Consider the following 15560-nt stretch of genomic DNA (forward strand, 5'->3'; position numbering starts at 1 on the left):
CAATTTTAAGTTTATATAGTGCCAAATATTACTCCTCTCATTTTACAGAGATAGAAATGGAAATGATATATAAGTTACTCTTATAATCTGTGAAGATAGTATAAATTAGTTTTAGAATGTCTGTTGGAGTTCAGGAAGTCGATTATTTGCAGGTTAGCTTTCTATGGCACTACAAAGCAATGCACTCCAGCATACGGAATAGGTTCCTCCTGTTATATTGAACAGGTTTTGGTTGATACTATCAGTTTCAACCCAATGCTACTTCTAAGTGCATCTAAGCCAGCGCATGAATAGAGGTATAATCCTATTCACAGGAGCACATGCGTCCGACCTGCACAGAGCCCCACTTGCTCACAACAGACACCGACCCCCACCCTGTGATCTTTCAGTTGTTCTGGAGAGTGCTCACGGCATAGTTGCCATTGAGGTGCCCCTCCTGTTATTATTAAACTGCTGTGGTTTACGGAATGGAGTAGAAGTGGGGGTAGAAGACTGATTCTATTCCCAACTGTTTCACACACAGCCACCTGAGCACTCAAATAGATTTATTTGACTCAGGCTCATGAAGGTTTTTATGAACCCTCTTTCACTGAGATTCAAAACCAGTTCAGGGCACCTCTTGATTTCAGTTTAGGTCATGATCTCACTGTCCATGAGATCGATCCCCATGTCTGGCTCTGTGCTGACAGCACGGAGCCTGCTTGGGATTCTCTCTCCCTCTCTCTCTGCCCCTCTCCTGCCTTCTCCCTCTCTCTCTGTCTCTCTCTCTCTCTCTTTCAGAAATAAATAAATTTAAAAAAAAATACAGTTCCTCAGACAAGGAAAGGCATCTTCTCCTTCATGATTCCTCCTCCCCCCTCTCTCTCCCTTTCTCTCATCCCTTTTCAACCAACCTTTTCCCTTTTGTCAGCATGTAAATCATACAAATCAGTATTTGGTGGCAGTGCTTAAGTCTACTAGATAGAATCCACCCCAAGGGTTAGCTTCTGCCCAAAGTGACTAAGCAGTTCAACTGATTAAGAGACTTGTGGCATTGGTGTCACCAGGGGGCTTGTGAGAAACACACAGATCAGGCCCCAACCCAGGTCTACTGAATCAGAATCTGCATTTTAATAAGATGTGCTGGTAGTATATACATGCACAGTAGAAGAAGTGCTGGTTAGAGCATGGTACTCATGTCATCTTGCTTGCTTTGTGTTGTTCCTGTGTATGTCAATGCCAGGTGGCTGTCATGCATTTATTTGCTATTAATGACAATAGGAATCAGTAAATCTATCACTGTTAAGGGAAAATAATTTTAAAAAATCATTATTAATAATAAGGCAAGGTAATTAGTTACCAAGACTAATTTATTTTAAAAGGTTAAATACCCCCCAAAATAGAAAAAGATCTATTAATTTCATAATACTTAATGGGTTGAATTTTCTCAATTGGAAGTCAGAAAACATCTGACATTAAAGATATCGATGTTTGTCTGAAACTCAAAAAACAAGAATCATCTCAGGCACGTGGCAGAGTACTGATAGGAAATATGTGTTCTGGATGAACATTCAAGATGAAACTGTATTAATTGCATACATATTTGTGAATCTTACAACTCATTATTAAAAGTTAGAAACCATGTGTGCTGTTTGTGAAGGAATTGAATTAATAATATTTTAATATACATTTGCTGAGTGCTTGTTAGGCACTCTGGGGAAATCCATAGCTTTCAATGAGTTCATAATCTACTGAGAAAGTGAATATCCATTCTCAGATATAATATAAGCAGAACACTAGAGTCACAGTTAAAGGTTTGCAAGATACAGTGCAGGAGAACAATCACTTTCCATTGGGAAATGAGGGACAGTGTCATTACTGGACAGCATAGATATTATTTTTCTGTTTTCAGCTTATTTCTCCTCTTGAATACTGTCATTGGGTATTTCATCTATTATCATTATGTATTAGTAATACATTGAGTATTTAGTGATTCTTAAATTTATATTTTTCAGTCTTTTCTATTCTCCAAATAATAGATTCATATTTCTGACTACCTGTTGTACATTTCTATTTGAGTGTCCCACATATACCTCAGCCCCTCAAAAACTGAGTTTTTCCTTTTTCCTTCCTGCATTCTTTATCTCAGGAAATAATCTAGACACCCACTAAAGCTAGAAATCTGAGTTTCAGTTTGAGATCCCTTTCACTTCATGCCATCACCTAATCATTTTCTTATGGAATGTAGCCCATTGGAATAATTTTATTTCTTCTCAACAATCCCTTCCAAGCGCTCCTCCTTTATGGAGACTTGGTTGTATATAACATGGTATAACATCTTTATCAAGCTGTGTTATAATCATCTCATTTTTCTGTCTCCTCTAATTAAACATGAGCATCATGAAGTAAAGGAGTCTACTAATGCCTTTATCTTCAGATTCTAGTACAGAAACTGACATGTAATGTGTATACAATAAATGGTTTTAAAAAATACTTTGTTGACATGAATTGGCATGTAGTTTAGGTCTGGAAACTAAATAGGAACAATAGCCTCTAGCTTATGTAAAACTGACGGCTCTGATTTTGTGTTTTAAACTCCTGTGTACCTCACCTTTTTTAAAAATATTATGTACTGACCTCAGAGTTGCTGATTTTCATGCAGAATTTTACATTTTCAGACCAGTGGTGAAAGAATATTTTGAGCCACTGCTTTGTGGGGCTGAGTACCAACCGACAGCCCAATTTTGAGGGATGTTGCCATGTTTTTATTATGGAATATGTGTGTGTAAATTATTTGAACAACTGTATTGATCTGTGCTCTGATTATTCCAGGGAACAATTAGAAAATGTTAAAATAAATATTCTGATACTAGTGAAAGAAATGTAGGTCTCAACAGTATTGAGATGATATGAAAATCCTTCAGTCTATCAAAAGCTAGGGATCTTTAGCTTCATCTGGGTGCCATTGAAATTAAGCTAGTCAAGTATAGAACCATTGAAGAAAAGAACAAAGTTAGATATACTTGTTAGATATATGAATGATATGCTACAAATATATTGTCAATGATTGTGTCTAAAGGGAAACGTGTAGTTAGATATTCCAGGAATGGAACTTTATTGGGAATGGAGAAGTAGAACGAGATTTTTATTCATATGTATAAGTGGATTCATCCTCTCTTTATTCCCATTTATATGGTAACAATACTCTCTCAACTCCAAATCTAGACACATTTTTATATGTGGTAAGATAGATGGTTGACAGTGTGACAGTATATTAAAAATTTGAATATTTTTCAAAATTGTGAGATAAAATCATTGCCTGATTGATAGGTAAGATAACTGCAGAGCATTTCTTTCTTTTTCCCTGAATTCAATTTAATGCTGCATTTTTTGTTTTTAGTCTTATGAAAAGCTTAACTTAGTTAAAACATCAGGGGGAAAATTGCCATTTTGGCAGTGTAATTGCACATAAGCTCGAAGCTGGCCTGCCATTTTAATAATGCTTTGAGTCTTTAAACATAAAGCACTAAAAGTCAAAAATCTAAAGGTATCTATTCCTTGATATTTTTGTTTTTAACTTGTACTTACTGAGTTGTTTCATACTCAAGTGTTGTTCAAAAGGATATAACAACTCAGTCCAGAGATTAGACAATAAAAAGGCTCCAAAAAATTTTAGTTGTCAAGAACAACTGTTATTCATGAACTCTGAGAAAAAAAATTCTCTTCTTTTGGCAGAAATTGCCCTTCGGCAACTTAAAGTATCCTTTCTCCCTCCACAAAGCTTCACAAATGGAAAAGTTGTGCTGAATGGATGTCTTTAGTATCTACAACTAGGAAAAAATGTGTTTCTCTGAAGGGACGGTGAGAAGTCTTTAGAAAACTGGGTTAGGATGGATTTGAACAGATCTCTTTTCTTACACTATGAAAAACCTTTCTCTTGTTATAATATCTCCTAGTGGGATCAGTTTGTAGCAAATTCAGTTCCATTTCGGGAGTTACAAGCCTTCAGTTAAACACAGAAAGCTGAAGAGAGCTCTACATCTGGACAAAGTAATCTTTGCTATTTATAAAACTATTCTAAGTATCAGTTAATTCCTCTCAAACAAAGGTGAAGAAACTGAAGTCTTCAGTTGGTTTAAACTACAGGGAATGATACTACCTCTCTGTAACATATTTAATGATATGTATTCACTTCAATACATTTGTGATATTCCAAGTAATGCAGTGATACTAATTCTCTATCCACTGGACATCAAGAGAGTTCTTAGTAAACTCCCTGGAAGCTAAGATTTGATCTGACATTGAGGTAGATGTTTTGTTATCTTACAGAGACCATTTTGTATGAAAAGGTTACCTGTGGTTTTGCCTATGTGTTTGCCACTTGACCTCATTTTCTGCCATTTCCTCCTTCGTATTTTAAATTCTAATGAAAACAGAGCTGTCCAGCTCTCAACCAAGCCTCAGTATATTTCACACTTGTATTGTTATTCACACTGCCCCCTCTGTGTTATAAAATTTCCACTCCTTTATATTGCTAACCCCTATTGATACTTCAAAACTCAGGTCAATGGCATCTTCTCCAGGAGGCTGCTCCTAACCAGCGGGTGTAGGTGAGGTTCACTTTCTGTACTGCCCCAAAGTTCTCTACCCAATCTTTCTGTCACACTGGGCCACAGCTATCTCCTCTTATGGACTATGATCTGAGAACAAGAACGACTTCTTTGTAAATCCTTAGTGCTGTCTGTTGTTCCAATATTACATGTGATTAATTAATTAATTACTCACATCAATGAGTATTATAGCTTTCTGCAATCCAGGACTCTCAGCTTATAGAGAAGACAAATATACAAGTACACAAATGTCTACATGATTTTAAGGCTATATGACAGGATAATGGAGTGGCATAATTTAGATTTGGGATCTGGAAACTCTTTGGGGGAAAGAACAATGAAATTTAAGACCTGAAGAATAAATAGGAGTTAATTAGACAAAGACTGGGGGTATGAAGAGCATCCTAAGCAGAGAAAAGAGCATTGATTAAGGGCCTTGTGCAAATCTGTACTAGGCTTTTTAAAATGCTCACAGCGTTTTGTGGAGGAATAATTTATATAAAATAAGATGCACCAATTTTAAGGGTGCACCTTGTTTTTCTTTAACATATGAATACACTCATGTAACTACTACCCAGATCAAGATAGAGGACATTTTTATCACTCCACAAAATGTCCTTGTTTCTCCTATTCTAGACAATTCCATCCCAGGAGGTAACAACTACTCTGGCTTTCATCACTCAAGGTGATGCATTTAGAAAACTGCAAAAGAGTTCAGTGAAACAAACATGGGGAGCAAGGGGCTGGTAGGGAGAGAGATATGAATGCAGAGATAAGAAGATGGCAGATCAAGGGGAGTCTTGAGGATGTGGTTCAAGATCTAGAATTTTGGTCTGAGTGAAACGAATAGCTTTGAAGATCTGAGTAGAGGCAAGATTTGACGTTAATATATGATTGGATTCATATATTAACAGCTGTACTAATTAGAGAGGGTTAAGAGTGGAAATAAAGGAGCCAGTTAGGAAGCTAATGTAATATTCTAGGCCAAGAGATAATGGTGGCATGAGCGAAGGAATAGCATGTAGATGGAGTGCAATCAATTGATATAAGATGTGGAAGCCTGGGTGGCTCAGTCGATTAAGCGACCAATTTCTGATTCTGGTTCAGGTCATGGTTCGTAAGACTGAGCCCCACATTGAGCTCTGTGTGGACCGCACAGAGTCTGATTGGGATTCTCTCTCCCTCTGCCCCTTCCCAGCTTGCATGTGTGTGCATGCACTCTCTCTCAAAATAAATAAACTTAAATGTATATATTATGTATATATTTGAAGATTGTAGACATTCATTTACTAAAATGAACTCTATTATTTTAGTAAAGAACATCATTAAAAGTTATGGTTGCATTTAAACAGCTAATGTTGCTGAAAGCTAACAAAGAGATTCTCCCAATTATAAGTAGTACTTATTATTTCCTATGTACTTCATAATGAATTCACCTACAAAGGGAATATTGCTTGGAGTTTTCTATAACAACTAGACTAATATTTGCTTTTTGGCCATGAAAAAGATCTTCCATCTTTCTCTCTAACTTTAACCATGAAAAAGATTTTCTTTCTTTTTGTGATGAGTTTAAAATCATAGCCGAACATAGAAATTTTCATTTTTACTTATTCACATTCTCAAAATATGACTCACTTAGCCATCAAAAACCACAATGGAGAATGAATACTCCAAAGAAATATGCTGGGTTATATTTACACTTAGATTATAATTGTGGTATTTAAGTGAATTAATTCTATGCCATAAATTGAATGATATTTGCAGATTACTTAGGTGAACATCATCTCACTAAAATTATCTTTTAGTTTGCTTGTTTTTCCTTTTTTGAACAATTGGATTTATTTTTCCAAATAGCTTAGTCGGTTTTTATTTTGTTTATATTCACATTTAGAAAATCTGATGCTTGTTTTTGACTCTTTAAAATTTTTTTTGCATTTATTTATATTTGAGAGACAGAATAAGACAATGCATGATTGAAGGAGGGGCAGAGAGAGAAGGAGACTCAGAATCTGAAGCTCCAGGCTCTGAGCAAGCTCTCAGCACAAATCCTGATGTGGGGCCTGAACCCACGAACTGTGAGATCATGACCTGAGCTGAAGTTGGACACTCATCTTACTGAGCTACCCAGGCACCCCTTGATTCTTTATCTAAGTGGTAAAATGGAGTGTTAAAAAGTGGCAAGCTTGCTGCGTTAATTTCCTAAGGCTGCCATAACAAAGTGATACAAACAGGGTGACTTCAAACAGAAACTTATCGCCTCAGAGTTCTGGAGACTAGAAGTTCAAAATCAAGGTATCAGCAGGGCAATGTTCCCTCTGATGCTCTGGGTAGAATCCTTCCTTGCCTCTCCTAGCTTCTGGTGGTTTGCTGGCAATCTTTGGTGACATTCTTCGACTGTTGATGTGTAACTCCAATTCTGTGTCTTCACATAGCATCTTTCTTATGTCTCTGTCTCTTCACATGGCATTCCTTTTATAAAGACAAGTCATTTTGGATTAGAGATCCACCTTATTCCAGTGTAACCTTATCTAAGCTAATTACATCTACAGTGACCCTATTTCCAAATAAGGTCACATTCTGAAAGACTACGGGTTAGGACTTCATGCATCTTTTGGCACATGATTAAACTTGTAACAGTTACCAAAAACAATTAAAATAAGTTTCTTCCTCTGGGGAATTGCCTAGCAGCCAACCTCTCCATTGGCTACATATATTTTCATTACATGTAGAAAAATAACTACATAGAGATATGAAAAGCTTGTGTGTGTGTGCACAGTCACCTGTACAGACCTGGTGGATCCCATCACTGATAACTCATGGAGTAGTCATGGAAACTGGGAAAATGTTGTTTTAAATTTCCATGCGTAGTTCATTCCTTTTATTTTGGCATCGTCATTGGCAAAATTTTCTTATGCATTTTTGTTGGTAGTATCAGCACATTTGTTTTCATTCCTTTCTCCCTAGAGTACTTTAATATAGGCAAAATAAAATGGAATTCTGATGGATGGCTTATGTTTCTCCATCCTGGGAAAGATGGGTTACAAAACACCAAAATGCTCAGCAATATGGCTTGTGAGGGATTTTTAACTGCGTCTTCCTTACACTTGGGAAAACTTATCACTTGCAGTGATTCTGTCTACTCTAGACAGGTTATCTGAATAATTCAGATAATTACTCTAGTTCTGAATTTTCTCTGCAAACCTGATTTCCCTCCCTCAGTTCTCTAATCATTCTGTAACACTCAACTGACATTTAATGCAAATCTACTATATACCAAACACAAAGAAACAGAATGTTTTATAACTCCTAAATAACTAAATTTAAGACTATATTTTCCCTAGCGACCTGTCTTAACAGCTTTTGCATTGGATTATGGCATATTCAAACATAGGAATGAGTTAAACAGACTGAGGTGATGAGTAACTACATCAGGGAATGTTATAGTTATCCTTATATGCTGCACTGTGCTTTTGTGACTAATATTTGTTTTCTATATATTTTATTTCAGCCGAAAGAGACATCAATGTCTACTGTGGGGTGCAGGCCATTACAATGAAGATTAATTTTTGCACAGTACTTTTCTCGGGTTATTCTGAAACGGATCTGGCACTGAACGGAAGGCATGGGGACTCCCACTGCAGGGGGTTCATCAATAACAACACCTTTCCCGCGGTGGTCATTTTCATCATCAATCTCAGCACCTTGGAGGGCTGTGGAAACAGCTTAGTGGTAAGATGAGTGTAAACTCCTGTGCTAGGTTTGGGGTCACAACAAAAATCTCTCCCCATTTCATGAAGTCATCAGAAGCCCAATCTATCTTTGAGGAAAAAATTCCAATAAAACTGAACAAATCACTTCCTTTTCCTGTGTGAGGCTTCAAACATACAGTTTTATTTTCCAGTAATGGTTCTGCTTATTGTAGCTGAGCAGTGGAGGGGCTCAAGATGTCACAGCGACGAGTGACATTGATGAATATTTATCTATGTTTTATCATTACCTATGTTTCTCATGCTTTTTATGGAACTGTCTTATCACACAGAAATTGTTTGTTCCAACGAGTTGGACAATGGATCCCTAGACCTATTGCCTCTTAGTGACCTCATTCAGAAAGAAAGATAAAATATAGAGCGGGAAGCCTACACTCTCCTAGGGTTCGTGTTTACCGTGGAATGATCCAAACCAGTGTTGTGTGAAAGAGGACTGTCAGCATTTCTGGTGTAATATTCTCCATTGTGTGGGACTGTCCTTTGAGTTTCAAAATGTTTTTCATACTCAGTCTTACTCATGAAATCCCAGTAGATTGTTCAGAAAAGGAAATCTCTCTAGTCATTGTGAAAATCAAATATTTCCATCCCCAAACAGAGCCACTAGTCTACTCTATTCGTTTATTTATGCTTGCACTGAACACACACACACACAGACACACACACACACAGGAATTGAATAAGGAATTGATTTTCCCAAGAATTAAAATTTGAAATATAAATATTGTGATTTGAGGGGTATTGCACTGAGATTCATTGAACACTATTTTTCATTTTGCTTCTTTGAATGTAATCTTATTGGTAAATCCTAGCACAGACAAAAAGGAGATACAGTGAGTGTGACCACTTAGCCCAGTGAACGAGGAGATGCTAGCTTTTCTTCTTCATAAATTTTTATTTGGGATTAAAGGGGAAGGCTTAATTCCTCTAAGGACAGGGTTTCTAAGACTTGATGGGAGATGGGAGACAGGAAAAAGATTTCTCTGATTTCCTTCTTTATCTTTTCCCAGGGGGTAGTTAGAATATTGTGCCCATGACCATTTCCAAGCCTGCAGCTTGAGCATTGTTGACTCTTTTTATTAAATACATTTATTCATCTCTCTGAGTTGTGCACAGAGAGGTTATGAGGTGGGCCTGAGGGAGTGTGATGCAGGCTGATTATTACATGTCTGTGTTTCCTTGTGGAAGGAGAAACCCACGTGGAGAGCCAGACTTTCCCTCCTCCCACTGTACTCTAGGGTCCTTCCTTCATGGCAGTTTCTTCTCTAGAGTTAAGTTTTGCCCTATTGCCAAGAAAACAGTTCAGGAGAAGTGCCAGGCAAAGCATCTGTGTGTGTGTGCACATGTCTGTGCGTGTGTGCACACACTTGCTGTTTACTTTTTTTTAAGCTGAATAATTTAGGTATAAAAATTGCTACATATGTGTATGTGTGTTTTATTTGCTCTGTTTTCACAGAGTTGGTATGTTTAGCTAGTCAGTCAGGCAAATGTGAGAGGAGGCGAAGATTTGCTTACACTTTCAGTTTTGCATAGATGTCACCAGCTTTGGAATTTGCTCCAGGGACAATCCTACATGGGAAAAATTAAGTAGACTATTACGTCACTGGATTGGAATAAAAAAGTGTTTTCAATTATAATGATTCTGGCTCTGTTCATGAATTAGCTAGATAATTGCCTCAGCTTTGCCTGTGTACTCCTAGGTTCCTGCTTAAAGTTTATTCTATTGTTGAAAAGTGTTATAGATTTCCATAATACCTGCTACAAGTATTTATTGAGCATCATATTGTAGTTTATGTAATGGGAGGAGCTGTATTCCTCTATGAAAAGTCAAGAACATTATTATGAAAGTCAAGAGCATTATTGATTATTCCTAAAGTGGTGGTTCTTAAATTTTAATGGGATTGAATAATACAATGAGAGCTAATCGGTGTCAGGAAAATACACATATGGACAATATTTTAATATAAAGTCTGGGAGTTCATCCTCTTGAAACTCATCTATGAACTATTACCCTGGAAAGGGATGAGAATCTCCATGTATATACCAGAGAGGGAGACCCTCAGATGGACCATCAGAAAAAAACTGTGACCTTAATGCATTTGGTCAAAATTTATCTCAGGAGTCCCAAGCTGCTGATGTCACTGTGTGATGCTGACCATGCAAAGGCAAAGGCTAAGGGAACTCCCTACCCACAAAGAGCTCTGATTATGGTGAAGGGGACTGCCAGTTTATGAGACCACTCAACGCACTGTGACTCCTCCTATGATGGAGACGAACATTGTTGTAGGACAGTCAGGAACTTGCCTAGGGAAGCTGATGAGATCCAGGGAAGGAGCAGGAGATGTCAGGTGAAGTGGGGGAGAAAGGAGGCAGAGAGAGCATGCACAAAACCTTATAGAGGGCCTTGTGGCTGGCTGGGGCATTTTTTAAAAAATTTTAAATGTTTTAATTTATTTTGAGAGAGAGAGAGAGAGAGATGCAGGGGGGAGGGGCAGAGAGAGAATCCCAAGCTGGCTACCCCGACAGGACTCAAACTCACAGTGAGATCGCCACCTGAGCTAAAATTAAGAGTATGACGTTTAGGAGACTGAGCCACCTAGGCGCCCCTGCTTCAAATTGTTAACCAAGTGTGTGATTACAGGGATATGAAGCTAAAGTGGGAAACAGAGATATTTTAAGCCATGTCACAGAATTTGGGCTTTACTGGTAAACATTTTTAAATGACTCATTGTAGTACTCTCAACATGTACTCTCTCTCCTTTCTTATTTATGAAATATGAATAGTATCTTTGGTGAATATGAAGTTGTATTTAGTTAAAAGACATATTAATCACTTATAAGTAGCATTATATACATATAATGTCAAATCCATGCAATGTTGTAGTTGAAACAAACTCTAGAAATGACCTGGTCTAGGAGCACCTGGGTGGCTCAGTCGGTTAAGTGTCCCATTTTGGCTCAGGTCGTGATCTCATGGTTCTTGAGTTCGAGTCCTGTGTTGGGATCTGTGCTAACAGCTCAGAGCCTGGAACCTGCTTCAGATTCTGTGTCTTCCTCTCTTTCTGCCCCTCCCCCACTCACATTCTGTCTCTTTCTCTATCTCAAAAATAAATAAACATTAATTTTTTTTTAAAAAGAAAGAAATGATCTGGTCCAATGTTTTATTTTGCATATGGGAAATGCCTAGATTTATATACAGCTATTTAATCATTGAACTTGATCTACCATTCCAACAGGTATCCACAATTCCTGGAGTCAGTGCTTATGGGAATGCAACTTCAGTACAAATAGGAAATATTTCTGGATACATTGATACTCCAGACCCACCAACAATCATCAGCTATCTACCTGGACTGATTTACAAATTTAGTTGCAGTTATCCGTTGGAATACCTGGTTAATAATACCCAGCTTGCCTCGTAAGTAACTATTCTTAGTTTCACATTCTGTCTTTATGTTTGAGTCATTTTTTTCTCCCTGAAGGGACTTAGAAAGATAGCAGGATTTGTTGAGAATAGCCAAACTCAAAGTATTGGAAACCATATTAAGTCTTATCTATCTGTCTTTCTGTCTGTCTGTCTATTTAATGTTGTTATGACCCCTATCAACAGATCAGGTGTATATATTTACCCCGAATTAAAACTAGTTCAAACTAGTCAGATTTCTGCCTGGGGGTTCTTCTCACTCCTCTGAGAATTGCTGAACACTGAGAACTCTAAGTGCTTATGCAGTCCAGAAGGTGTCCTCTTTTCATTGTATAGAACAGTCACTGATTTTTTGGGTCCTTCTTGGCTTCAGTCTCTCTGATGCCTCAGAATCTGGGGACTCCATGCCTCTTGCTGAGATGTCAACTGCACAAGTACTCATGGTCCCACAAGGTGGCCTCACCCAGAGCTAAGGAGCTTCAGATATGGACTGTTTATAATCATGTATTCATTCATTTTTCCCAAAGGACATACTCCAAGACAAGGTTATATCCACGTTACAGTGGTCATCTGGATTTGTCAAATATTTTTGATGAAGTGGGGTGACTGAGTGAAAATTTTATTTTTCCAGTTCTAGGGCTTGCTATCACAAAGGTGTCGTTATTGTTTAATCTTAGTCATGAGGGAACGTGGAGGCCACATTCTGTTTCAGATAAAAAATGGTCACAGCTGGTTTTAATGGCACAATGATGATAAATATCTTGGTGAAAAACAAGACTTGGAGAACAAGAAAAGAAAGGCTTTGAGTCTAAAGGATACAGGTGTGGAGGGAAGTGGGCCATGAGGGTGTCACAATCTCACTCTGCTCTACTTCACTTTCCCAGTAAACAAATCCCTGAGCTGGAGTGTACACAGAAAAGCATTCATTTATTCAATAAATATTTATTATACTTCTCCTATGTACCAAGCAATGTTCTAGCAGTGAACAAAGTAAAACAAAATCCCTGATATCATGAAACTTCTAATGGGATTGATGAAAATGTATTTGTATCAGATTCAAATTATATTGGAATGACATTTTTTCTTTAAAGTCTCATATATGAATTGCAAAATGGAAAGATGCCTTTATAAGTAAAAAGATCATAAAGAACAGTTTGTCTTTATTTGGTCTCTCTTGCTTTTTGATATATTCAGTGATTTAAATCATGTGCCTACTCCAGACCCAGGTAAAAGTATGTCAAGCTTACTTAAGACTTTTAGTGCCTTAAATCTAACATTAAGGCATAACTGAAACTTTTAATTTAAAATCTATCAATGCTTTCCTGTTTCTAAATCTGTTTTAGGTCCTCAGCTGCTATTTCTGTGAGAGAGAACAATGGTACATTTGTCAGCACTTTGAACCTGCTCCTTTATAATGTAAGTTGATGGGTGACGGATGTTATGTTCTCTCTCACTGTTCTGAGGAGCCATTTCTGTGGATAGATTTTATATCAAGATCTACCAAAAGCCACATTAACCTCGTTATACTTTGGTAACATTTATCCATCTTTACTACCATTTTTATATATCCTAGTGATAAAGGTATACTAAAAACTCCATTGTTTTCTAAAAGTTGATAAATGACTTAGATTTTATTTTGTAAATGTGATTCTACATAGTTATTCTAAGTCTATCTACATTTATACGTATATATTTGTATGTGTGTGTGTGTGTGTGTGTGTAGCCATAGTCAGGGTCAAGATGTTAGAAGTAATATTTTTGTGATAAAAAGATAGGAAAAGTCCAAATGATACTTCCCTTGAGGGCATGCTTGGTGATGAATGTGTTAACATTTTTAAAATGGATTTCGGCTGATGACAATTCTGTCAAATTTGAAATAGTTTGGGTTGACTACATAGGATTGTCTAAACTCTTGTCATGTAAATATCGGCAGCGGCAGCAAAACATGAAAAATACATGGATTTCTATTTATAACTCTAACATTAATCCCCCAAATGATATTTTCATGTTGATTAAAATTTTTATTCATACATTTTAAATGCCTGATTTAAATATCAATTTTTCAATCTATCAACCAACATTTTTGTAAATTATGAATCTGATTTTTACATTATTATTCATGTCATCATGGCACTGAGTTATAATTCATGCAACTGATTTAAAAGTCAGTGCTTTATACTTTGAATATAATGAGCTATAAATATTGTAGTAGGACATTTTCCAAAGGCATTTAAAAAAATCGTGTTTATAAGTTTGTAGTCTGACACCACTGAGTTCTAAACAACAAATTAAAATGTGTTGGAATGAAGATGGCCTTTCTGTCATTTCTAAACTTTCCTCTGCAGGGAGAAACTGCCAACTTACTTGATTCTATAGCACTCAGCAAATACGTGCCAGTATTCATTATCAATATGGTCAGATATTTATTATTGTTTTGAGCAGTATTTTTGAATTGGGAAGTTTCTATCTGCTGATTTATACATGAATTTATATATCCTGAGGTAGAATTGAGGTGACTGGTTTGGGTTCAGCATTATTGATGATTTTTGAGTGAAACAAAGATGAAAACGGCTAATTTTAAAAAAGTAAAAAAAATATATACCCAAATGGTATTTAATAACACCATTATTGTTTGTGAAATTAAACCATTCCCTTACTGGAAAAGCAGCAAATAAAAATTAGAAGCATGGATTTGTTGAGAGCTTTGCTCTAAGGGTCTTTCCTTTATCATTGGAAATAGTTTTCTCTTATTGTTAATAAGACATAATCCTTCAAAAACTTTCTAGCATCTTTAAAAAATTTTTTTTAACATTTATTTATTTTTGAGAGAGAGAGAGAAGGGGCAGAAAGAGAGGGAGACATGGAATCTGAAGCAGGCAGCTCTGAGCCTGACAGGAGGCTCGAATTCACAAACTGTGAGAACATGACCTGAGTCAAAGTCAGATGCTTAACTAACTGAGCCACCCAGACACTCCAAAAACTTTCTGGCATCTTAATGCTAAATAAAAGCCTATAATTTGGTGATAACCTTAAGATTTTAATTCTATGATAAAAAGGTAACCAATTGTTTGATATCAGACTATAAATGAAATAGGTAATGTCAAAACACATCTCATTTGTTTTGATGTCTCACGCTTTTTATTTGACTATTTGACAAGACTTAACATCTTAAGATCTCTGATGAGAACAGGATGAAGAAAAATATTTCAGAAAACAATAGACACATCTCATTTTTAGCCAGTTTGCAATAAAGACATCATTAATGGTGGAATTAAAAAGTTAAACTGAATTTTGATTTAATAAAATTGAACCATTTCTCCATAAAGTATGCTTTTTAATTAATAGACCATTTTTAGAGAGGTTTTTGGTTTACAGAAAAACTGATCTGAAAGTACAGAGTTCCCACAGACTTCATGTGCCTGTACACAATTTCCTTTATTATTTACACCTTGAATTTGGAGGTATATTTGTTATAATATCCATATTGATGCATTAACTGAAGTGTTTACATTGAGTTTCACTCTTCATGTATATTTTTTGGGTTTTGACAAATTCATGATGACTTGCACTCATCATTACTCTATCATATAGAAGAGTTTCACTCCCCGAACTACTTTTTTAACATGACATGGTCATAGTATTTTGCCATGTTACAGAGCACTACCAAACTAGTAATTTATACATGTTCCCATGTATAAATTAAATAAATAAGTCACAAAGATGAAAATTACAGCATAGGTAATATAGTCAATTATATTGTAATAATGGGGAAAAAAAGCCCTA

General features: G+C 36.4%; 1 protein-coding gene across 2 annotated transcripts in view; it reads left to right on the forward strand.

Moving 5' to 3' along the window:
- Positions 1–15560, forward strand: part of ZPLD1 (zona pellucida like domain containing 1) — an 82882-nt gene that overhangs the window by 41968 nt on the left and 25354 nt on the right. For both annotated transcript variants that reach the window (XM_039216590.1, XM_039216591.1), the window contains exons 5-7: positions 8098–8318; positions 11590–11771; positions 13121–13193. In XM_039216590.1, the coding sequence (XP_039072521.1) occupies positions 8098–8318; positions 11590–11771; positions 13121–13193 (476 nt within the window). The remainder of the gene's footprint in view (positions 1–8097; positions 8319–11589; positions 11772–13120; positions 13194–15560) is intronic.

The sequence above is a fragment of the Hyaena hyaena genome, unplaced genomic scaffold (genome assembly GCF_003009895.1).
Source record: "Hyaena hyaena isolate Hyena2069 unplaced genomic scaffold, ASM300989v1 scaffold_644, whole genome shotgun sequence".
NCBI classification, from domain to species: domain Eukaryota; kingdom Metazoa; phylum Chordata; class Mammalia; order Carnivora; family Hyaenidae; genus Hyaena; species Hyaena hyaena.